This window comes from Corella eumyota, chromosome 3, assembly GCF_963082875.1.
Source record: "Corella eumyota chromosome 3, kaCorEumy4.1, whole genome shotgun sequence".
In the NCBI taxonomy this organism is placed as follows: Eukaryota; Metazoa; Chordata; class Ascidiacea; order Phlebobranchia; family Corellidae; genus Corella; species Corella eumyota.
Genome location: NC_137492.1, coordinates 1,744,328 through 1,768,641, shown reverse-complemented (window position 1 = coordinate 1,768,641; position 24,314 = coordinate 1,744,328). Strand labels below are relative to the sequence as shown.

The following is a 24,314-nucleotide window of genomic DNA, read 5'->3' as shown; positions in this document are numbered from 1 at the left end:
ATTCATTGAAAATTTTTGATTGAAAGGTCGCGTCTGAATCACGCTTTGCAACGTAGTCGTATCTTGATTTAGTTTGAACCGCATAAAGCGTGTATAAAACCGCCTGAAATTGATGCCTAAACGCATATGCTACACTCTAAATTTCTCTTAACTTTCATACATAACCCAACCCGAAAGCTAAAAAATATCAAAAAACACTATGTCATTTTCCACACGTTACTATACGCTATATACGTTGGTAGTAATGTTGAATGATCAAGCTAAAATTGACGAAAAAAGTATAAGCGCGACCACTTACGATAATAAAATTAATATTCCCCTAGGCCATTGATTATGAAACTTAAGTCACGTGATTATTCGATTTAAATAAATAGTTAAAAACGTATATATGTCTAATTTCAAAATCGTCTATTTTTTGAGTTTTAAATATTTGTAAACAAAGGATTTTCCTCTAAAATTTGAACTAGCAAACAAAAATATTTAGCGTTAATTAACACGTTTATAGATGTAACAAAAATGTGTATAAAATTGCATTTACATTTACAACATTTCATTGTCAAATTTTTATATTTTTTTGAATTTAATTTTTTTTAAATAAGGTTTTGTTTTTGCACGTGTTGAATGTCAACAAGAGGCACGTTACATTTATTGTCGTGAGAAAGATGACGTCACTTGTAGCACAATTTTTATTTAAAAATTATTTGATAACGAATAGCGTGTGAGTAAAAAAAATTTAAAAATAAATCGCAATCTTTTTAATTTTTTTAAATAATATTTCAACGTAATAAAAAGGCCATTTTTTGTTTGCGAATGTAGAAAATTTGCTTTTAAAAAGGTAAATAAATATATAAGAATGTAATTTAAATTCTTAAGTAACTAATATACCAAAGGTATTTGGCAAATTTTTTGCAACCATGAACTTAAATATTTTTTGCCTTTGAAAATCGTAACCCCATGTCGTTCAATTGAGTTTAAACTATTTTGGACAGTTTCCAATTGGTTTAAACCCATTTTACCACGTATTTTAAAAGTTAAACCCGTGACAATTTTATAGAAAATACCAAAAGTTAACCATACCAAGCGATCACATAAACATTGACTTCCCGTTTTTTAATTAATTAAATAATAAATTTACAAAATCATTGTTAGTACGCAATATGAGCAAAACACAAAATGCGTTAATTAATAATGAAATAACTTTTACATAACATTTTTATATATTATGTAACATAACATTAAATTTTTATAAGTACAAAATAATTTTATATGCAACTAAATGATCTATTTACGTTAATTAAATTAGTTTAAAATATATTTTCAAAAAAAAATTTCAATATAAAGACTTTTTATTAAAATGCGTAAAAAGAAAACTAACTTATATGGAAGAGCATAATCTCTTTATGGGAATATGTTTAAGAAGTAATGTAAAAACTCACGTAGAAATTTTAAAAGAAAAAGGTGTTTAAGCCATTCTTTATGCTTGGCCAGTTTTTTCTAACTTTAAACTTGAAATTGCCCTTTTTTCCGAATAATGTATTACGTAAACTAAAATTTTCTAGACTGCATCTTAAATTTGGCAAGATTATTTTTTGAAATCAATCAAGTAGTTTATTAAATAAAAAAACATGATAAAGGAGTGTAAAAATATTTGTTACTTAACTTTACTTTGTTATTTTTATGTTAGGTTAAACTAAAAAGAAAAAGAAAACGAAAAAAAGAATGAATTATTGGTTCGTACTTATTGCAGTTTTAATACTAGGATTGTATTTTTGTGATGCATTTTATCAGTATATTAGAATAAGACTTAGCTAAAGTTCCAGGGCCAGGGGTTAGATGTTATCCTATTATTGGCCATGCTACAAACATTTATAATGCAAACACACCTGAAGCATTGTTTCGCAATATAACTGAAGCTCAAGCCAAGCTTATGCAAAGTAATCAGAAGTTGGCGATCATATGGCTTGGTCCTTTGCCTTATTTGTGGATATTTCACCCTGATCCAGTTAAGCAAATATTGAAAAGTTTAAAGCATATGGAAAAAGCGTTTTTTTATAGATTTATGCACCCTTGGCTTGGAACTGGTTTGTTGACCGCTACAGGAAAGAAATGGTTTCAAAGAAGAAGATTGATAACACCAACCTTTCATTTTAAAATCTTAGAGGTAAGAACAAAGTGAAAAAATGTATTCCATTGCCAGATCAAATTTATTAAATAACTTAGATCTTATCTGTGTTTTAGAGCGCTATGTAATAAATAGTATACACATAATAATGAACGAGCAATCTGAAATTCTTATAAACAAACTTTTGGATTCAAAAGAAAATCCTTGTTTTAAAATAAGAAAATGTCTCACTTTGTGTACGCTAGATATTATTTGCGAAACTGCAATGGGGAAGACAGTTAACGCTCAAGAAAATGAAGAATCAGACTATGTTAAGGCAATATACAGGTAACCTATACCTCTGCCTATCATCTAAATGCATAACGTTCTTTAAAAATCCACATACAAACATTAATATAATATGTATATGCTAAAGTGTTTGATATTCACTAAATTGGTTTAGGATATCTCAACTGATCGTATATCGAATGTATACCCCTTTTGTTTGGCCTGATTGGATCTTCAACAAAACTAAGGGCGGAAAACAGCAAAAACAAGATCTCAGCGTTCTTCAAGGTTTTACTAAATCTGTTATAAAAGACCGCATGCAGACTTCGACAGATGAAAAGAAGAAGACGTCTAGGAGAATGGCATTCTTAGACGTGCTCCTCCAAGCGGAGTCGGAGGATGGGAAGAAGTTACCGTTTTCCGGGATCCAAGAAGAAGTTGACACATTCATGTTTGAAGGTCACGACACAACAACCTCTGCGATGGTGTGGGTTCTCTATCTTCTCGGAAGACATCCGGATGTCCAGAAAAGAGTCCAAGAGGAGATTGATGACATCATCGACAACAAAAAGAAAGGTTGTGACGTCATTAATAAAGAAGTGAACGATTGTGATGTCATCGATAATGATAAGAGACATCCTTTAACGACGGAGGATCTTTCGAAGTTTGAATATCTTGAGCAAGTTATAAAAGAGTCTCTTCGATTTTTACCATCAGTTGGCGCCTTTGCGCGGGCTTTAAAAGAAGATTGTGATGTAGGTGGTTACAAAATTCCAGCGGGTACAAACATACAGACCCTTATTTACAGCGTTCACCACAACCCAAACATCTGGGAAGACCCCGAAAAATTTGACCCCGATCGGTTCGATAAAAAGAAGAATTTCGATCGTCATCCATTTGCGTTTATTCCATTTTCTGCAGGGCCAAGAAATTGTATCGGTCAGAGATTTGCTCTAATGGAGGAGAAGGTTTTGTTGTGTCAGATTCTGCGCCACTTCGACGTTCATTCGACAACGAAATGGGAAAACTTAGATATTATTGGCGACCTTATGCTAAGAGCAACCGACACGTTAAATCTCGGTCTTACAAAAAGAGAGAATTAAAATAAAAACAGTTGCCAATTTAAGCTAACGTCGTCGTTTGTAAATATTGACAAAAATATTAATATATAATGAATTGCGTTGTATATAATATCCCTGCTTAAATAAATATTTAAAATCAAATATTTAAATTGTTTATGTGAACAACACAAAGACAGTTTGTTGTATGAAACATATGTTTTAAAACGCACTGTAGCATTCATTTCAAATTACGTACACAAGTTTAACCAAAGATAGTTTAAGTTTAATGTGTAGTCAAGGGCAAACTGTGGTACAACACATTTAAGTTCAATCGTATTCTCAAGGAAGTAACAGCGTCTATTATTTCATATACCAAGAGTATAGTGCAGTAATATTGCATTCTTTAGCAAGTTGTAACTTTCATGTGGTATGTACGATCAAGGGCGTATATATATTATGTAACATTTAGGTTATATCGTATTCGTTAACAAGTGCTTTTATATTTGTGCTTTTATATCTATCCTAAAGTGTATATTACATTATAGCAGTTATACTGTTGTATTAGATTAAATATAACGATGAATATGTTTCGAATGTAACTGACTAAAACCGTATTACAGTTTAACGTTATAAATTATTAGTTAATAAGTAGCAAAGTTGGTGAGTTTATGCAAACAAAAGAATGCTGTTGTGCGTTATTTCGTAGTGATTTTGCATTTTTTATTAAAAAAACAACGTTTTTATTAGGTTTAGAAGTTTAAGCTCACAATGTCGATAGGTTTAGTGCTTGGTGAATTTGCACTTGTAATACTTGCAATATATTACTGTAAAGCGATATACCGCTTCCTGTTAGCGAGATGGTATTACTCAAAAATACCTGGGCCAGGCAAAAGTGCATATCCAATTATTGGCCATGCTGGTAACTTGTTTAATGGGTCACCCGAGATCTCGCTTCAAGGAATTCTTAAACAACATCAGTTGCTCATAAAAAACAATCAGAAATTGGCAATGACATGGTTAGGACCGATGCCAACGTTATGGTTATTCCACCCCGACCTTGCTGAAGAATTGTTACACAATTCTATACATATTGACAAGTCTTATCTATATTCCTTCCTGAAGAGTTGGCTTGGGACAGGTTTAGCGATATCAAAGAAACAAAAGTGGCAGCAAAGAAGAAAATTAATCACCCCAACTTTCCATTTCACGATTTTAGAGGTAAAGTTCTTTTTACTATTAAATATAATCAACAGCTATTGGCCTTGGTTAGGCCTTACCTTTTTTTTGTTTATTTTGGCTAGGTAATAAATCGTACCACTTTTATGTCAATATTATTTTTTCAGGATTTTCTAGAAGTAATGAACGATAATTCCCAAAAACTTTTACTAAAACTCCAAGATTTAAGAAAGAACAACTCTGATATAGATTTACAGAAATGTTTGACTCTATGTACGTTGGATATTATTTGTGAAACTGCAATGGGAAAGTCTGTGAATGCGCAGAAAAAGGAGGACTCCAAATATGCAAAGGCTCTTGAACGGTTAGTATTTTAAATAAAATTCTAATGTTAATCCGAGGCTTCAAACATGGTTAAATTTTTATCGAAAAAATTGTTATTGGTATATTTGTTATTTAAGACAGGTTAAATTCTTTTAAACTTTTGTTTTGTAGAATATCTGATTTGATAATGTATCGCATGTTACATCCATGGTTGTGGTCAGATTTTATCTTCTACAAAACCCGATACGGAATTGAACACGAAGCATACTTAAAGATTCTTCATGATTTCACGAAGTCTGTTATCAAAGATCGATCAATAAATACTTCCAATTTGGAAGGAAAGAAGAAACGCAAGATGGCGCTACTGGACGTTCTATTAACGGCAAAAACAGATGATGGGAAGACTTTATCCTATTCTGGAATCCAGGAAGAAGTTGACACATTTATGTTTGCAGGCAATGATACAACATCAATTGCAATGACATGGACTCTATATCTACTAGGAAGACATCCTGACATTCAACGAAAGGTACAAAAAGAGATCGATGACGTAATGGCCAAAAATGACAACAAGCCTTTTTCTATTACCGACTTAAAAGATTTAAAATATTTAGAACAGGTCATTAAAGAATCACTTCGTTTTTACACAGTTGCCCCAGAACTTTCCAGAGTGACTTCACAAGATTGCGTCATCGATGGTTATTTGATTCCAGAAGGTACAAACGTTCACGTATTTATCCAAAGCATCCATAAACACCCAGAAATATGGGAAAATCCAGATCAGTTTGATCCTGATAGGTTTAGCAAAGAGAACAGTTCGAATCGTCATCCTTTTGCATTTATCCCGTTTTCTGCAGGGCCTAGAAATTGCATTGGACAACGATTTGCTGTCTTTGAAATGAAGACGATTTTAAGCTACATCCTTCGACACTTCAATATAACATCAACAACTAAAAGAGAAGATGTTAAACTTTGTCCAAATCTTCTAATGCGGCCGGACAAAAGCTTAGACCTACAGATCACTGAAAGAAATTGTAAATAACCTCTACCTCAAGAGAAGAGACGCAGTCGTTTTGCATGCAGTTATAACTGCGGTATTTTACTATAACTTTAAATAAAGTCTAAATTAATATGCCACAAGTGTTTTGAACTCCTTTTTTTTGTTTTGAATCGTGCTTTGTATTCGGGTTCGCGTACATTAAGTTTAAACGTAACTTTGTGAAGTTTTAATTGGTGTATTTGCTGGAATAAATTGCCTATCGGCAATTTTTAATTTGGTCTTAGATACAGTGTTTAAATAAGGAATTTCTAAATTAAATATTTGCATAACCTCATTGTCGCTATGTTAAATAAAACTTACATCACGATTGCGTGCAAACGTTTAGTTTGATAATTATTTGCAGGAAATAAGATGATTAAGCGTTAAAGATTTATGTAACGATCTCTGTGTAATACATTAAAATATTGCTGTTGCTTGAACGTGATTTTGGCACTTAAGGCTTTTGGCAAAGTAAACATGTTAAGCAGTCTAGGCATTAGACCTCAGGGTATACATTTTAAACCAGCTATGTAAGAACGCTGAGTTTATGTATTAGTTAAATACATCGCGTAAGCAATTAAAAGCTGGTATTTAAGGATGAACAAAATAATAGTTTGTAACATAGAATCACTACCTAACTTGTAATAGTTCGATGATTTGATAAAATATTATTATGTAGAAAAGTAAAGAAAAAATGGCAATAGGAATTGTATCTGTAGTTTTTACAGTGTTAGCACTTGTTGGATTATACCGGGATGCCATTTACCGTTTTTTAAAGGCAAGATGGATGTTGTCAAAAGTCCCAGGGCCTGGTATAAAAGCATATCCAATATTAGGGCATGCTACATCATTGTACTACGGTACACCAATCCAAACTTTTAAAAAGATTGACACAGCAATGCTTAATATCACCAACAACTCGAATCAAAAATGTGCAGTTGCTTGGCTTGGCCCTATGCCAATGTTGTGGGTGTTTCATCCAGACACTGCTGAAGTGATATTAAGAAGCTCAAAGCATATGGAAAAAGCGTTTCTTTATAGATTTTTGCACCCTTGGCTTGGAACTGGTTTGTTGACCGCTACAGGACAGAAGTGGCAGCAAAGAAGAAAGTTGATAACACCAACTTTTCATTTTAAAATCTTAGAGGTAAGAAAAACTAACCGAAAAATTCGTAAAAGACAAAATATACATTGGTTTTTAAACACTTTTCTAATGTTTTAGGAATTTCTTTGCGTGATCAACGACCAATCGCACACTTTTCTATCAAAGTTGAAAGACATGAGGAGAAATAATCAGGAAATTGACTTGGTTAAATGCATCACCCTTTGCACTTTGGATATTATTTGCGAAACTGCGATGGGAAAAACAGTCAACGCTCAAGGAGATGAAGAATCAGAATACGTCAAAGCATTAAACAGGTAATGTCTAAAATAACCAAATATTTTCAACATAAAGTAGGGCATATTTAGATTCAAAGTGTTGCAAAAATAGTCGGTCAGATTGAAAATAAAAACTATTTTGTAACGAAGTTTTTTGCATTGCAATCAGCAAAAAATCAGTTTATTTCAAAAAATTTAAATTGAATTCGTAGTTGTAAGCACTGTGCCTAGATAGCACTAAGTAATTGTATAATACGACCTATTTTAGTGTTGCTGGAATCATGCTGCATCGTATGTACACTCCTTGGTACTGGCCAGATTTTATTTTCCAAAGATCCGCCGACGGAATCAAACAAAAACAGGATCTCAAGGTTCTCCACGATTTTACCCAATCCGTTATTAAAGACCGAATGAAGACTTCGGCTGATAAGAAAAAAAAGACATCCAGGCGGATGGCATTTTTAGACGTGCTCCTCCAAGCGGAGACGGAAGATGGGAAGAAGTTACCGTTTTCTGGGATCCAAGAGGAGGTTGACACTTTTATGTTTGAAGGTCACGATACAACATCTGCCGCAATGGTCTGGACTTTTTATCTTCTAGCTTTAAATCCCGATATCCAAAGAAGAGCACAAGAAGAGATTGATGACATCATGGGGTATGACAAAGATCGAACTTTCACAACTGATGACCTCATAAAATTAGAATATTTGGACCAAGTGATTAAGGAATCTCTTCGGGTGCTGCCTTCAGTTCCAGTGTTTGCAAGAGTGACGTCAGAAGATTGTGACGTAGATGGTTACAGGATTCCAAAGGGTACAAACGTCCAAGTGTTTGCTTACAGCATCCACCGCAACTCGAACGTGTGGAATGACATCGAAAAATTTGACCCTGATCGATTTAGTAAAGCTAACTGTGTTGGGCGCCACCCTTACGCTCATATCCCTTTCTCTGCTGGACCACGAAATTGTATAGGACAGAGGTTTGCTCTCATGGAAGAGAAGGTAATAATAAGTCAACTGTTACGTAACTATAATGTCCATTCAACTACAAAATGGGAGGATCTAGAACGTGTGGGCAATTTGCTTTTAAGAAGCGGGGAAAACTTTAACCTCACGATCACAGAAAGAAAAAATTAAAAAGTAATTAGTTGAACTTAATTTTAATTAATGTACAGTTTAATTAAATTTAAAATGTTTGAAAAATTAATTTAAAAGTGGAAAAATAGCTTATGCTGTATGTTTGTAACGATGTGTTGCTCCTTTCATTAAAATGTATCACAATTCTTATTCATATTAAACGTGTAAATACGTTCTGCGCTTGGCATTGGGTTAATATGTGCAGTACAAAACCGATAATGTATGTTAATTATCTAAACGTCACTTATTTACCATTTTAAAATAAAAGCAAATTATTCAAATTTCAATAAATAATTTTGAAGTATTTGAGTAAAACCATACTGCAGCTAATAATTATTATTTATAGTTTAAAAGTATGAAATGTTTGATAAAAAATAAGGTATATATAAGACTGCTGTTCAAACACTAAATGGTAAACACATAGAACTAAGTTTGACTTGTAAACATTTATTGCTAGCTCAGTACTTTATATTTCTTATACAAAGTATTTGCTCAGACCCTTACCTTACGTTGTAGAATTTACCGCAAAACCACACCGAGAATGTTGTTTTCTTCATTGAAATATTAATGAATCTGCGTAAGAGTAAAACGTAAATATTTTTAAATGTTTTAGTACAGACAAATAAATTTACAAATTACAAAAAAAAAACTTTTTTCAATTTAACATTTTTTTAAAGTTTGCCAAATTAAATATTGACCCAACCGAGTCTGTTAAATAAGCATTGTGTGCAAACCAAACATTCGGCAAAGCATAGGCTTAACAACCAGTTGAACGATTATTTGCAGCAAAAAAATGGTATATAAAATTATACCTATATAATGTCAAGACTTATAGCTTAGTAACAGACTGTTGTTAATTGAAATGTGGTTTAAGTGGTAGCGCCTGTTCCAAGTATTTGCCAAGTCTATAAGTAATATATAGTTAAGCTAACGTGCGAGGAGTATACTTGTAAATATGAAAAGCTAGACATTCTGTAGTCTTACTTTAGTCGCAGAAATTCGGGCGGTGAATATCTATTTTTCGGAATGAAAATAATAGCAATCCATTTTTGACAGTAAGACGAACAAAGTTATGAATGTATTTTTATTAGGCTAACACAGATAATATGGCAATAGGAATTGTATCTGTAATTTTCACAGTGTTAGCACTTGTTGGTTTATACCGTGATGCCATTTACCGTTTTTTAAAGGCAAGATGGATGTTGTCAAAAGTCCCAGGTCCTGGTATAAGAGCATATCCAATATTAGGACATGCTACGTCATTGTACTACGGTACACCAATCCAAACTTTTAAAAAGATTGACTCAGCAATGCTTAATATCACCAACAACTCGAATCAAAAATGTGCAGTTGCTTGGCTTGGCCCTATGCCAATGTTGTGGGTGTTTCATCCAGACACTGCTGAGGTGATATTAAGAAGCTCAAAGCATATGCAGAAGTCTTTTATTTATGACTTTTTGCATCCTTGGCTTGGAACTGGTTTGTTGACTGCTACAGGACAGAAGTGGCAGCAAAGAAGAAAGTTGATAACACCAACCTTTCATTTCAAAATTCTAGAGGTATATTAGGAAGTTATATATATTGCTGAAGCTACATTTTTTGGCATTTTTTACCATATAGAACACTAATATTTTGACACATTTAAATGTTTTAGGAATTTCTTGGAGTAATGAACGAACATTCACAGGTTCTGCTATCAAAATTAAAAAACTTGAAGAAAAATAATCAGGAAATTGATTTGGTTAAATGCATCACTCTAAACACATTAGATATTATTTGCGAAACTGCAATGGGAAAAACAGTCAACGCTCAAGGAGATGAGGAATCAGAATACGTTAAAGCATTGAACAGGTAAGATTTTGTCTCTTTTAGTAAAATTAAAAAAACAAACCATTTAAACACAATCTCCAATCCAGCGTTGCAGAGATTATGGTTCATCGAATGTACACTCCTTGGTACTGGCCAGACTTTATTTTCCAAAGATCCGCCGACGGAATCAAACAAAAACAGGATCTCAAGGTTCTCCACGATTTTACCCAATCCGTTATTAAAGACCGTATAAAAACATCAGCTAACGAAAAGATTAAGAAATCTAGGAAGATGGCATTTCTAGACGTGCTCCTCCAAGCGGAGACGGAAGATGGGAAGAAATTATCTTTCTCTGGGATCCAAGAGGAAGTTGATACTTTTATGTTTGAAGGTCACGACACGACCGCAGCCTCAATAGTTTGGACATTGTATCTTCTCGCTATTAATCCTGACATTCAGAGAAGAGCACAAGAAGAGATTGATGACGTCATGGGTAAGGATAAAAACAAAGAGTTTACGACCGAAGATCTTTTTAAATTAGAATATTTGGAGCAAATAATAAAAGAATCTCTTAGAGTGTTGCCTTCTGTTCCCGGTATCGCAAGAGTGACGTCAGAAGATTGTGACGTAGATGGTTACAGGATTCCGAAGGGTACAAATGTCCAAGTTTTCGTGTACAGCATCCATCGCAACTCAAACGTGTGGGAAGATGTCGAAAAGTTTGACCCTGACCGATTTAGTAAAGCAAACTGTGTTGGGCGCCACCCATATGCTCATATCCCGTTCTCAGCTGGGCCACGTAATTGTATCGGACAGAAGTTTGCTCTTATGGAAGAAAAAGTCATAATAAGTCAATTATTACGTAACTATGATATTCATTCCACTACAGAGCGCAAAGATTTAGAACGCGTTAGCACTTTGATTTTGAGGTCTGGTGAAAATTTTAACCTCACGATCACAGAAAGAAGCAATTAAAAAAACGATTGAGTTAGAAACCATAATAGTTAATTAACAGTATATCGGTATATAAGATTTTAAAGATGCTTACAAATTAGGCAAGAAATGAGGCAATCCTTTAATGCTTATGCTTTGTGTATTTAAATATATGCTTGCTTATCATGACTCAGTAATTTTTGTATATTTAATTATATGCCTGCTTATCATGACTTAATAATTTTTGTGTATTTAAATATATGCTTGGGTATCATGACTTAGTAATTCTCTTATGGCGGCAATTATTTGCTTATAGACTTAATAATACCAGTATTGTCCTTTAAATAATCAACTTTATGGTGCTTAATAAATGAAGTTATAGATTATATGTTAAGCAACTCATTATTTTTTTGATGTTATGCTTAGCACAGTCATGTTGTTAGATACTGCGGATTCCATGTAATATTAAACATATGTGTTTTGCTGGTTGTATAACTTGTGTATACACCATGTTTTCCAGAGTCAACATTTACTTTTAAACTAAGTATAGGTAATAAATAAATATTGAACTAACCTTTATTATGAGTCCAGGACTACATAGAATTTTGGTTCAAATAAAATCCAAAACTACAAATAATTCCAGTAAAATAATATCACATTCTCTGCATTTAAAAACGGTTTACATACAGCTTAACTACGAACCTAATAAGAACAGTTTTGTCTACAATACAAAAGCGACTTTGGTTTAGGCTTTGCTTAAGGTTGCCTAAGCGTTATTTTTGTAAGTTTTCTCTAGAAATGATCGGGGCATAAATTAAAAAGTTCCGTTTTTTCGAGAGTTTTTCGAGAGATGTATAGAGTTTAGTTCCTACATAAACCACATAGCGCGTTTTACAATTATAGTTTTAAGTTTTACAATTATAGTTTTAAGTTTTACAATTATAGTTTTTATATTTTAATTTTTATAAATCAAAAATAATATTTTATTAAAATTTGACCAACGGAATATATTTTATAATTTGAACTAAAAAACCTATTCAGAATTTTACCCTAAACAAAAATATAAATCATACAAAAGTGATATAATACAAAACCAACTTCACAGCAGCTTAAATATACAATGATTACAATACAATATATTTGTACTTTGGAATATTTAAATTTTTCTTAAACACGATATCCAGCAAAAGATGTACAAGCATTAACAGCATCGGATATATTCAGCTCCACAATTGATCCAGCTAAGACTGAAACACTTACACGATCCCCAGATTTTAAAGAGCTGACAACTGAAAAACTGTTTCGAGATACCGTACCAAAAGCATCTTGGAACAGTGAGAAGTTATCTTTAGGTTTGTCTCCAATGGTCATAGATGGATTGAACGATTTTAAAACGGTGTTATCTTTTATAAGTGCAACTGTAGCTGAACCACCAAACACCGACTCGCGGCTGCAGAAGGAGATCTGGAACACATAGGTGCCATCTAGCGGCACAACAAATTCGCCATTCTCGGGCATAAAGTTGGCGTTAAGATCTACATTCTTAAAGTCGTAAGTTAAAGAAGGAGTTGGGGCAATTTCATAGGTTTCTGATGACGTATCAAGGTTTTCTGACGTCATAGGTACGTGGGCGGCCGAAAAGACAACAGCTATTATGTCAAAAACAAATTTATTAACAAATTATAATTTTTTTCTTTTAATATAACAGACAAAACAAAATGTCACCATTTTCTAGAGCTTTTAAATTTTTTTAACCAAATACACTTAATAAGTAGGGCCAATTTAAATACTTACATTTGGCTTTTATTCCACCTTCCATTTTTGATTCTTCTTCGCTACTGACATCAAGTGACAAAGTAGCAATACCGTTGGCAGATTCAATTTTTTGCTTCAGTTCACGAAATTCTTGAGCAACTTTTCGTTCCGAGTCAGTCAACCTCATATCCAAATCCCCTACTTTCATATCAAGGTTGTTGATTCGACTTCGAACTGCAGCATGGACGTTGTTGAATTTTTCTTTCAGTTCTTTTACTTCGTCGATGGATCGGTCGTATTCTACTTCAACGTCATCAACTGGTTTTGGAACATCAAACGCTTCTGGAATCTTGAGAAATATTAAATAAAGTTTTTTTTTACAAATAAATGCATTTTTAAATCTAAAGTGTGAACAATTTTAAAATAATTAAGGTTAAAAGTATTATAAAGAACTTGGGTTCAAATATAAAATGTAACATTTTGTCCATATCTGGAAAGGTTTTGTATAATGTAAACTCATTTGAACGTAAATACACATAATTCTTTTTATAAAAATATAATCATTTTACCGTACTTAAACTGTATTTTGATCACAACAGTATCTTAGAAAAACTATGCCAGCGTAAGAGCGTCATAACTTTACATAAAGTAATAGCGTATGTTATAAATATGTGACTAGTTATGTTATCATAAAAAACGTCATAATAAAACAATATATTTACATCTGGTAAAGGGGGAGCCTGTAACATGAACGAGCCACCAGTTACCATAACCTCAATCACACTCAATCGTTCCTTCAGCATTTTGTTTTCAGTTTTAGAGCCATGTAGTAATACGAATAAAGCGATCACGCAGCAAAATATTGCTACTACAGATGCTATCAAACCAATTTCTTTAACACCTTTAAAAAAAGAAAAAATACCTAAAATTTGCTGTTAATAACATTTAATAATAAAAAATGATGTTAAGTTCATGGTTTAAACATGTTATAATTATATTTAAAGTTACTAACTAACCTTTGGAAACAAAGCATTTTTGTTTTTTCAAGCTGTTAGCATCGTCTCGAAAAAATTGATAGAATTTTCTAAAAGTAAAAAAATAACATTAAAGTATATTTTTTATAGTGTATACATGTAAAAAAATTGAAATAATTGTATTGAATTAATTTACTTTTTATTCTGAGTTTGTTGGTTGGCTTCGTATTCTTTTGCAGCATAAGAAGAAGCAACAACAGATTTAACTGTATCTGATCGTTCGTGATCATAATTATTTTCTGCTAAATTAAAAAAAATATATATTTAAATTAAAGTATTAAACTAGAATATTAAATTAATTAAAAAACAAAAGTACATTTTTGTGATCTACTAATTTTCTGTTTTAGATAAGATTAACTCTCTTATAAATCTAGGTCTATAGAACTTTTTAGACAATATTTTTTATTGCATAAGTTAATATTATATTAATATAATTAAAAAAAATAAAAATCTTTAAAAATTAATTTACCATCCATTTTTTCCGGTTTCTTATATTCACTATCAAACTGTGGCTTTCTAAATATCAAATAAATATTTTTAAACCAAAATAGTATAACTTATCTACAAATATCAACTAGTACACAACTAATTGTGGTGTAACATAACCTATTGACATTTATATTAAGGAGTTTAAATCATAAAATGAATCATTTTACTTTTACTAATGCCTACGTATTTAACTTATCATATTATTGTTTGCTTATTATAAAACATAATGATATCATAGCTACGTGATTTCAATGCATATGCTATTATAAACTATAGTAAATATATACGTCAATTTAAATAATATGCCAAAAAATATAAAAAGGTATTTTATGTTACATTTAGTGTTTTTGTAGAGTACGTGAATTACTTTAAATTAATAAATTTATAATTAATTTTGCAAAACCCTTTTTATTATAAAAAAAATAACTTTTTATAAATAGAATTTTCTTACTGGTCTTCGTTTTTGGTATTGTCTAAATCGTCTTCAGATTCGTAAGTTAATTTATACATTTCTGAATGTTACCTATTTTAAGAAAATAAATGAAAAAAAAAAAATAAAAAAAGATACCTAAATCTTTGTATATATTTTAGATATAAGCATACTCTATCTAATATATCGTTTTATGAACATCAAAAAAATGTTTCTAATTTGTTAATATATAAAATATACTCTTAATAAAATCTTACAACTTACTCTTACAGTTTTTTCATAAATATCACAAACTTGCAAATCTCAATTTCTTTTAAGTAATAAAAGATCATCTAATTAGGAAAGTTCTACTGTTTGTATCAAAATATACTGCGCTAATTTTAAACAAGTGCGTCACATCATCTAACTATTACCTTATACAATATACAATGGATTATTTAACCTAGAAAAATAAAGTAACAGTGATTAATGTGTAAACCTGTTAACATGATTTTCCTTTATACGTATTGAAGCAATGTTTTCTCACTAAATAAATGACACTTGTTTACTGCATTTGTGGAATGACTAATTACTTAAAAATAAGATGCCAACTAATTATCCTACGTATTTGTATATCTGTACAATAAAGCACTTTTAAACTAAGTGTAAGCTATATTACCTCTATTTAACATAGGTTATTACATAAAGTTATTAAGAAAGGGATTCTATTGTTAAGTAATGCGTAATACCATCCAAAATTTCCCAAAATTGGTATTAAATTTACTGAACAGAAATGATTATATTTGACAACAAAAAAAGCCATTTTTTAAGATTTTAAATTTAATAACACATCTTTAAAATATCAATATTTACACCCTATGTTAGAAATTATATTACAAAATTAGAATCCTATTTTTATTTAATTTTTAGTTAATAAAATCTATAGATCTAGTAAATATTTCAATGTTATTAAAACGTATGTAAAGCACAAGCAAAATTATTTAATTTTCAATTTTCTAATCTAACATACATAAAAGAAAAAAAATATTTAAATTAAATTATTATCTAACTAAAATTTGCTTAACAGAATTATTTTTTACATAAATAAGACTTTATAAAATGAACATGAATAAAAACTTAGATAAATGCGCAGATATTTTGATATTTTTGAAACTGATTATTAAAAGTTAAAAAAAAAGAATTAAAATGCTGCTTAAATAGGTTTTAAAATATATTAAAAATCGACAGTGAATCTTTTTTTAAATACTTAAAATTAATTTACAGAAATAATATTTATTTATCAAAAAAAAAATTGAAAATTAAAAAATTATTTGTTGATTATTATAAATGCTAAAAAAGGGGCTTATTTATATAATTTTAATATTCTACAGTAACTGTTTTAGTTTTCAAATATTCATTTAATGCATCTTCACCTAAAAATCAAATTCATAAGATTATTAAAATTATTATGTCAAATAAATTCTGTCAACTATGCCTTTATACCCATTACAATAAAAGATTGGCATTGGCACTTGCATTTTCAAAACCAATTACCAAGTTAATGATTATGTAATGACCCTATAAAACTAAAACTGGAAAAGGCAACTAGAGACTGGGTTTTTGTGACAAATTTTGCTCTATGTTTAGGTCGTGAACCAGCCCTTTTACATCAGAGATTAATAAACATAAAAACGTAACTGAAACAAAAAAAAAACTAAAGTTTAAAAAATAAATAAATAAAAATATTTACCTAAATCTTTTCCGAATCCTGACTGCTTAAAGCCTCCAAAAGGAGCAGCAACATCGGTTTTATTATAAGTATTCACAAACACTGTTCCAGCATCTAGTTTGTCGCTTACATACAAAGCTTTACTGATATCATTTGTAAAAACACCAGATGCTAATCCATAATCGACATTATTTGCACTTTTCAATACACCATCTATATCACTGTAATAAAATAGGGAAAAAGGGTATTATACAAGGGACAAAAAATCTTTGCAAAATATGCTAAATGCAAAAATTTTAATAAAATAAATTAACTACAGAATTCCTAATCGAAATCTGTAAATTTTTGTTTTAAATAACTTTTTAAGTTTAACTAAAAACCAATGTAAAATACAAAATATTGCCAAAAAAAGAATCTTAAAAATCAGATAAATTTTACAAACTTACCCTTCAGCGAATTTTGAAACTACCATAACAGGACCAAACGATTCCTCTTTGGCAACATACATGTGATCATAAACATCAGTTATTACAGTGGGCATCATAAACAATCCTGGCATGTCACATTGCTTGCCACCGTACAATAATGTGGCACCTTCCTTCACTGCTATGTCACAATATTCAACAAGTTTGTCAAGATGTGCCCTAAAAAAATGGATAAAAAAAATTAAAAATTTTTCATGCAAAATAAAATAACAAAATATAACACTTTTTAAAGTAGAAAGTTCTGGGTTCAGTTCCAGCTGACAACAGTTTTTATAAAACAAAGAATTTCATAAAATCAAAAAATATAATTGCCATAACACAATTTTTTATTTTACAATATATTAAATGTTAAAAAAATGAGTAAAAATAGTTTGTGAACTTACTTGTGATTTTGTGGGCCGTGATCAGTGCTAGCATTTAGTGGATTTCCAATTTTCATTTTTTTAATCTCGGCGATAATTCGTTCAACAAATTGATCGTGAATGTTTTCTTCAACAAATAGACGACCGGCTGCGATACAGTTTTCACCTTTGTTAAAGAATACTGAACTCATTCCCTTTAAAAATAAAATAAAATCATAATTTTAATCAATAGGTTGTAACTATGTGACATAAATGAAATTCAAAAGTTTTTTAAACACTAAAAATATATATACAAATATTTTTTTAAATGATGCTAACAACAATATATAATAAAGCTTAATGGACATAATATAAATATGTGTCTACAAAACAAAATAAAAAAACTGCCATTTGTGGTACAAAGGTAACTTATTGTCGGGAAATATTGGAAAAGTTGCAACCATGTTACAACAATAAAAATGCTGGCATTAGGACAGGCTCTTAACTGGTTTTTATTAACAGGCTTTTTTAAACAAAATTCAACAAAAACTAGTTTTTAACTTAACAAATAAATACAGATAAAAGTTTTAACAACTTACAAATCTGACAGCTTTGTCCATATCACAATCACTGAATATTATAAGAGGGGACTTCCCTCCTAGCTCTAACGAAACCTTCTTCAAATTACTCATGGCAGCACTGAGGTAAATTTTAATCAAAAAATCTGATATTTTTTCGCAAAAAAATAAAAATAAAAAATTGTTATTACCTTTTCATGATTTGTTTTCCGATTGGAGTTGATCCGGTGAATCCAAGTTTTCGGATATCAGGATGATCTGCCATTCGTTGTCCGATGTTTGAACCAGCTCCTGGAAGAATATTGATCACTCCTTTTGGGAAGCCAGCTTTAACAACAAGTTCTGCAAACTAAAAATATAATAATTTAACAATTTGTGTAATTAAATATTTTCTTAAATCTTAATTATCCAGATTTTAGAATTTTAGTATGTAAAGTTTAAATTTTATAATATATATAAAAATAAAACTTTTTTCAAGGTTATATGTCTTCAAATTTAATTATTAACTTAGGTTATTTTTGGAACCCACTTAATGCTATTTAAATATGATAACCCACTTATTACTTTTAAAAAAGCAAACACTTAATAATTTAATAAACATTACATTTATTTAATTAGCAAACTCCTGGCTAATAGTTTATAGATAATATTGTCGGCAGGAGGGGGTATATAATAATCTTTGCGTTATTCAAAACAAAAATGGTAATAATTTATTATTTTTAATTTATATCTTTACAAGAATATACATTAATTACCAACTTTTAAAGCAGTTAATGGGGTAACTTGTGCTGGTTTAAGTACCATCGTGTTCCCTGCAGCTAAACATGATGCCATTTTCCAAGCCAGCATCATGAGAGGATAATTCCATGGGATTACAATCGCACAAACACTTTAAATATCAAGGTTGAGTTAACACAATACTTTATCAAGGTTAATAGTGTTTAATTAAGATAATGAAATTGATGATTGGGTACATTTTAAAAATTAAACATACGTCTGCTTATGTTTTAAAGGCAGACAAAGTTAACTACAAATCTTTTAATTTTATTTTGGATTTATCACAAAAAATACAGTTTTTTCATAGAATTTAATATTCAAAAATATGCTATTTTTTACTAATTATCATATTATACAACAGATATAATTTAATGTAATATGAATTTAATATTTATTTGCAACTTACCCAACTGGTTCTCTCTTAGTGTAAGTAAGGTTCTTGTTGGGGTGGGCTTGGTTAATTGGAATAGTCTTTCCATGAATTTTATCGCACCAACCAGCAAAATATCTGAATTATTAATATTTACATAAAATTAAATTTATTAACCAAGTAAAATGTGAAAAATAAAAGTGAAACGAACCTGAAAGTTTGTATTGACATTCCAACATGAGTTTTAAGAGCAAGAGTGTAAACTGCTCCGGAATCTAGAGATTCGATCGTTGCAAGCTCTTCCTGGTGCTCCTCCATCAAATCTGCCAACCTAAAGATAAAACCAAATTTACAAAAAAATCGACACTTACTTTTTAAGCGAAAAAAAAGCTTAATTTTTAGATTATTACCTGAACATGAGAGTTCCTCTATCTCTTGGGTTCATGGTTCCCCACGGTCCTTCCTCAAATGCCTCTTTAGCTGCCACAACTGCTTCATCAACATCTTCAACTGTGGCCTTTGATACTTTGCAAATCACCTAAAAGGAAAAAGATATTTATATCCAATTAAAAACGGTTAGGAATATTGTGAGTTGAATATTGCCTATGTGCTTTGCCTAAAAAGGAAGGCACTAGGATTTAAACTTGGGACCTTATGCGGGTAAAGCCCAAATTGCCTTAAATGACTTGGCATTCACATTTTTATTTTAAATTACGATTAAGATTAAATGTTAAATAACTTACAGATTCATCAGCAGGATTGATTGTGTTATATTCATCTCCATTCGAGGCATCCACAAAATCATTGTTGATAAACAATTGATGAGGCATCTTTAATGTCATCCCTTGTGCAGTCGCAAGAGCGTAATCCACCTCCAGCTCCTCTTCCACTTCCAATCCTCTTGACACACGAATCACCTGAAAATTTTTTTTTACAATTTATTTATAAATTTTAAAAGAAATTATATTATGTTAAGTTAATTTAATAAACTAGTTGAAGCCTACCCTACAGTTCGGATTTTAATTTTTGTGATAAGGTTGCAATTCTTAACTAATATTTGTCCACAATAATTTACCCATACACCACAAATGGCAGTTTTTATTCTCTTATAGGCTCATAAATTGGACCTACATATATATTGTCAACTAAGCTCCATTATATATAGATTTGTCAATCAAATTAATCTTAATATGTGTTTGATTATTGAGTAGATATATCAGTAATTAATTAAATAAATTTGTCAATCAGTCAGTTTTAGTATGTCAGATTATTGGGTTGTTATATTAATAATTAGTTCACCTTTTGTATAAATCCTTCAAATGTTGTGTTCATGTACACATCTTCATTTTTCAATATCACACTAATTGCTTGTTTAACTTCTTCAACTAACCTGTAAATCAAAATTAAGTTTATTTATAAATAAAGTAATTAAAACTATTTAATAAACTTTAACAAAAATTTCTTTATTTTTACCTTACAACATCCATGGATCCAGCACCCGATTTAAAAAAATCTGTTTCGTCATTAATTTCTTTATTTAAAATCCCACCCCAGGCTGCTTTGAGCTTATTTTTCATCTCACTTTCCTCCTCTGTAAGCTCCAATGACTCTGAAGCATCTGCTTGACCAAACTTGGATGCAGAGATCATTCTTCCATCCGAGTATTGGATGTTCTTTACATTTACCTTTAAAAAATTTATTTAATAGATTGTATATCAATAAAAACAATTTTACCTATTGAAAAAAATTAATTAGTTAATAGACAATAGTTTTTATAAATAGTAATTAAGAAAAATCCTTAATATTTTTAAGAAAATGTGTTAACTTATTATAAAATAATTTAAGTAACATTTACAAATACTTTTAAATGCTGCACAATATCCAATATTTAAAGGGCAAAAGTTAATACTAAAAAACTTGTATTTTAAATAAAAATAACTAACTAAGAAATTGCAAAAACTTACTCTTTTTCCATCATTTCCATAAAGTAAAAGTCCATTCTTATGCACAAGAGCTGGTTGTTTCATTCCTTCTATTTTAATCTCTTCCCCTGCTGGTATTTTGCTTCGATGCAAAGTGGAACCGTAAAACGTCACTTGCTAAAACAAAAATTGAATTTTACAAAAAAAAAAGAAATAAAAAAAAGAAAAATATTTTTGAAATTCTTTATTCACCTCTCCGTCAATTAAAGACCATGCTCCGGGGACTTTATCATTTCCTCGGATGAAGTTGTGAAGATCCTGAGCAGATTGATCCCAGTTGACCTCCGCCACTTTCTTCTTCATCATCGGATCGTAAGTTGCTCCCTCCTCACTTTGAACAATCTTTGGAGCTTTACCATCAGCAATCAGTTGGACAGCTTCAGACTAAAAAAAATTTTAATTTTCCTTTTTTTTAAATAATTTTTATACTTTAATTTAAATTAATTTGTAAACTTCTCAAGAAAAATTATTTTATTTAGTAGATGGGCCGTCCTTTGGACAACATTTTATTTGCACCAGAAACAACAGTTTTATTTATATTTTGGGCGTAAAAATCGAAAATACACACATATTAACCACTTAGCTTCAGAATTATTTTAATATATACAAATTAATATAAAATTTATTTTTTATTTTTTTATTTTATTTTTTATATCAATATTCCAAAAAGAAAGGGTTATATGGTAAATAAAAATTCTAGCAATACAAAAGTGGTCATGCAACAATAAAAATGGGGGTGTGCAAGGTTTAAATTTCAACAATACAAAGTAATACAATAGCTCTATTGTCACATATACTGAAAGAACAGAATGGTACACATACTAAGTGTATTGCAGCTTTAACAGAAAAACAATAGACTTACCATAGCTTTGATTCCTTCTGGATATAAAAATCTGTTATAAATATCATCAACAGTGTCGTTAGCTTTTACTTCACAATCTCGTTGAAGTAATATTGGTCCTGTATCTAAACCATCATCCGCCCAGAATATTGTGAACCCAGCTTTTTTATCTCCAGACATTAATGTCCTAAAAAAAAAAAAATAAAATAAATAATAACAAAATTTTTGAGAATAAAATTAATTTGCATTTTTTATCATTTTAATGGCCTTAAAAAAAACTTAAAAATAATAATACACCAACCAGTTTATGGCAGAAGCTCCACGATGTTTCGGCAAAATTGAAGGATGGTAAATAATAGAACCATGCTGGGGGTGGTCAATCACGTTCATTGGAATAAATTGGGAACAAAACGGCATCACATTTAATTCAGCTCCACAAGCTTTATATTGGTCAACCACTTCTGGCAATGGTTTCCCTTTCAATCGCCATCTTTTAAACTTAAAAACTGGGACGTTATCTTGTTGTGCTGCAACAGCTGAAATAAAATAAATGAAGTTAAAAATACAGTTAAAAATTAACACTAAATTAGTTTATTATTGTCATATGTTAAATCAAAAATAATGGTTGTAATTTTAGATACAACATATTAGTAATCATTTAACTTTTATTAAAAAACCTTAAAGTCAGTGAAATCTTAAGCATTTATAAACACAATGAAATTATATTTTATTTTACCAAGTGGGTCTTGTTTTCCTCCTACATCTGGTACAGTGAAAACTCCAACGACTTTGTGACCATTCTTTCTTAAAATATTATAAGTTTCAGCCCCAAACATAGACTGTCCTATAACAGCAATCTTCATTTTGTTTGCCCAATATTCCTGCAAAAAAATATAATCTAATTCACTCTGCAATTTAACTAAATATAACAAATACAAAATGCTACAATTAGAAGATTTTTATGCAAAAAATGTTATTGCAATACTGATTCTAGTTTTTTTTCTGTAAATTACTCTACAAAATACATTTGCAAACTTAGCATATTCGTTAAGAGTGTCTGAAGGTTAACCGCTAGCCTAAATATATCCAATGCACGAATGCCCAAGAGCTGTTAAGATATACAAAACAGTCAGACCATAAAATTCTGAAAAACTTACGTTTGTCGTTGAGAAAAACCGGCGAGTCGTGCGACATACAGACAGCATTGTGAGGCAGTTTTGTTTGTTTTAGCTAAAAGTTGACACAGTGCTCTGAAACAACACAAATTTCACACGTGTTATAATGTTTGCATTAAGATATACTTACTTTTCTTAATGCAATTACGAAATTGCGTAATTTCTACTTGTCCTATCGACCTTTTCTGATTACACTAATCCTTATCAGTAATAAGAAGTATAATATATACCTATATAAACTTCTCAGGTAACATGCATGCTTTAAACCTGCCTAAATCTTCGGCTAAAGTTCGTAAACCATAAAAATTACTGGGAAAATTACGGAGAGGAAGAGCAGTTCATTAACCTACGATTTAAGAAATGAAATAAATACGAGAGAGAAAGAAATGCTCCTTAATCAACAGTGCATACCTTCGTAACTTTTTCTTTTTATATATAAATATTTCGTAATATTCTCTCATATCGCACATTATTAAATTACGTCACAAATTAGTTGTCAACGTCACCAAATGACGTAGTAATAATGATCTGCATATCTTTACACAAAGCTTTTTAAACAAATCATAATTTGCAATCAAAACTTTTTTAAATACCATTTAAAAGGCGCAAAAAAATATTTTTAATAAAATTTGATATGGTTATTACTTTATATTAGTTAAAAATTTTTATCTAAAAAATAATTCAAAAATGCGTCGACCGGGAGTCGAACCCGGAACTAGTGCTTGGAAGGCACCAATGCTAACCGTTACACCATCGACGCTTGTTCAAAAGCGAGCGAAAAAGTCGTATCGACTCTCGATGGCTTTAGCGAAATAATTTTATTTAAATTTTAAATATTTTTCTTTTTAATAACCTTGATATCGAAAGTTTAAAACTCACTAAAGTTAATTTTTAGTTTTATATAATTTTTCTCTTAAATAAAAAACCATATCAATTTTAATTGGTTACTGTTTTAAGTAACCTACAGTACCTAAAATAAATATAAAAAATACCAAAATTTAGTTTAATAAAATAAAATGTACACGGCAAAATAAAATTATAATTTTTTAAGAACAGTAAGGATAAAATATTAAATCAATTTAAATTTTTAATTCAGTCAGTG

The 24,314-nt window shown here is 30.3% G+C and overlaps 5 protein-coding genes, 1 non-coding gene and 1 pseudogene across 8 annotated transcripts; 4 read left to right on the top strand and 3 right to left on the bottom strand.

Annotated features, from left to right (window-relative positions):
• Window positions 1–1,708: 1,708 nt before the first annotated feature.
• Window positions 1,709–3,606, top strand: LOC145745340 (cytochrome P450 4V2-like). The gene is made up of 3 exons (XM_082563388.1): window positions 1,709–2,161; window positions 2,239–2,449; window positions 2,565–3,606. Exons 2-3 carry the CDS (start codon window positions 2,271–2,273, stop codon window positions 3,490–3,492), a joined length of 1,107 nt encoding a protein of 368 aa, XP_082419514.1. The 5' UTR covers window positions 1,709–2,161; window positions 2,239–2,270; the 3' UTR covers window positions 3,493–3,606.
• Window positions 3,607–4,218: 612 nt separating this feature from the next.
• Window positions 4,219–5,992, top strand: LOC145745034 (cytochrome P450 4V2-like). The gene is made up of 3 exons (XM_082563019.1): window positions 4,219–4,668; window positions 4,794–4,990; window positions 5,122–5,992. The coding sequence occupies exons 1-3, from the start codon at window positions 4,219–4,221 to the stop codon at window positions 5,990–5,992; spliced, it is 1,518 nt and encodes a 505-aa protein (XP_082419145.1).
• Window positions 5,993–6,666: 674 nt separating this feature from the next.
• LOC145745024 (cytochrome P450 4V2 pseudogene) lies at window positions 6,667–8,750 on the top strand (annotated as a pseudogene). Its single transcript, XR_014281245.1, has 3 exons — window positions 6,667–7,136; window positions 7,212–7,408; window positions 7,638–8,750. The product of XR_014281245.1 is annotated as a cytochrome P450 4V2 pseudogene (transcript).
• Window positions 8,751–9,530: 780 nt separating this feature from the next.
• LOC145745442 (cytochrome P450 4V2-like) lies at window positions 9,531–11,633 on the top strand. The gene is made up of 3 exons (XM_082563521.1): window positions 9,531–10,064; window positions 10,160–10,356; window positions 10,422–11,633. Exons 1-3 carry the CDS (start codon window positions 9,612–9,614, stop codon window positions 11,287–11,289), a joined length of 1,518 nt encoding a protein of 505 aa, XP_082419647.1. The 5' UTR covers window positions 9,531–9,611; the 3' UTR covers window positions 11,290–11,633.
• Window positions 11,634–12,210: 577 nt separating this feature from the next.
• Window positions 12,211–15,468, bottom strand: LOC145745712 (uncharacterized). 2 transcript variants are annotated; one of them, XM_082563861.1, is made up of 8 exons: window positions 15,220–15,468; window positions 14,977–15,048; window positions 14,506–14,552; window positions 14,173–14,278; window positions 14,019–14,086; window positions 13,725–13,903; window positions 13,042–13,351; window positions 12,211–12,896 (listed from the first exon to the last, which is right to left on the bottom strand). In XM_082563861.1, exons 2-8 carry the CDS (start codon window positions 15,033–15,035, stop codon window positions 12,415–12,417), a joined length of 1,251 nt encoding a protein of 416 aa, XP_082419987.1. In that variant the 5' UTR covers window positions 15,036–15,048; window positions 15,220–15,468; the 3' UTR covers window positions 12,211–12,414. The 2 variants fall into 2 exon arrangements, with proteins under 2 accessions (XP_082419987.1, XP_082419989.1); XM_082563863.1 differs by having other exon boundaries at window positions 14,173–14,275.
• A 583-nt stretch (window positions 15,469–16,051) lies between these two features.
• Window positions 16,052–23,501, bottom strand: LOC145746162 (cytosolic 10-formyltetrahydrofolate dehydrogenase-like). Its single transcript, XM_082564361.1, has 20 exons — window positions 23,443–23,501; window positions 23,195–23,287; window positions 22,774–22,918; window positions 22,339–22,573; window positions 22,059–22,224; window positions 21,389–21,580; window positions 21,179–21,313; window positions 20,688–20,899; window positions 20,514–20,604; window positions 19,958–20,131; window positions 19,625–19,752; window positions 19,426–19,545; window positions 19,251–19,352; window positions 18,827–18,956; window positions 18,259–18,416; window positions 18,089–18,188; window positions 17,532–17,704; window positions 17,110–17,307; window positions 16,685–16,884; window positions 16,052–16,367 (listed from the first exon to the last, which is right to left on the bottom strand). Exons 2-20 carry the CDS (start codon window positions 23,240–23,242, stop codon window positions 16,312–16,314), a joined length of 2,763 nt encoding a protein of 920 aa, XP_082420487.1. The 5' UTR covers window positions 23,243–23,287; window positions 23,443–23,501; the 3' UTR covers window positions 16,052–16,311.
• Window positions 23,502–23,900: 399 nt separating this feature from the next.
• Window positions 23,901–23,972, bottom strand: Trnag-ucc (transfer RNA glycine (anticodon UCC)). Its single transcript has one exon. It is a non-coding gene; the product is annotated as a tRNA-Gly (tRNA).
• Between the last annotated feature and the right edge of the window lie 342 nt (window positions 23,973–24,314).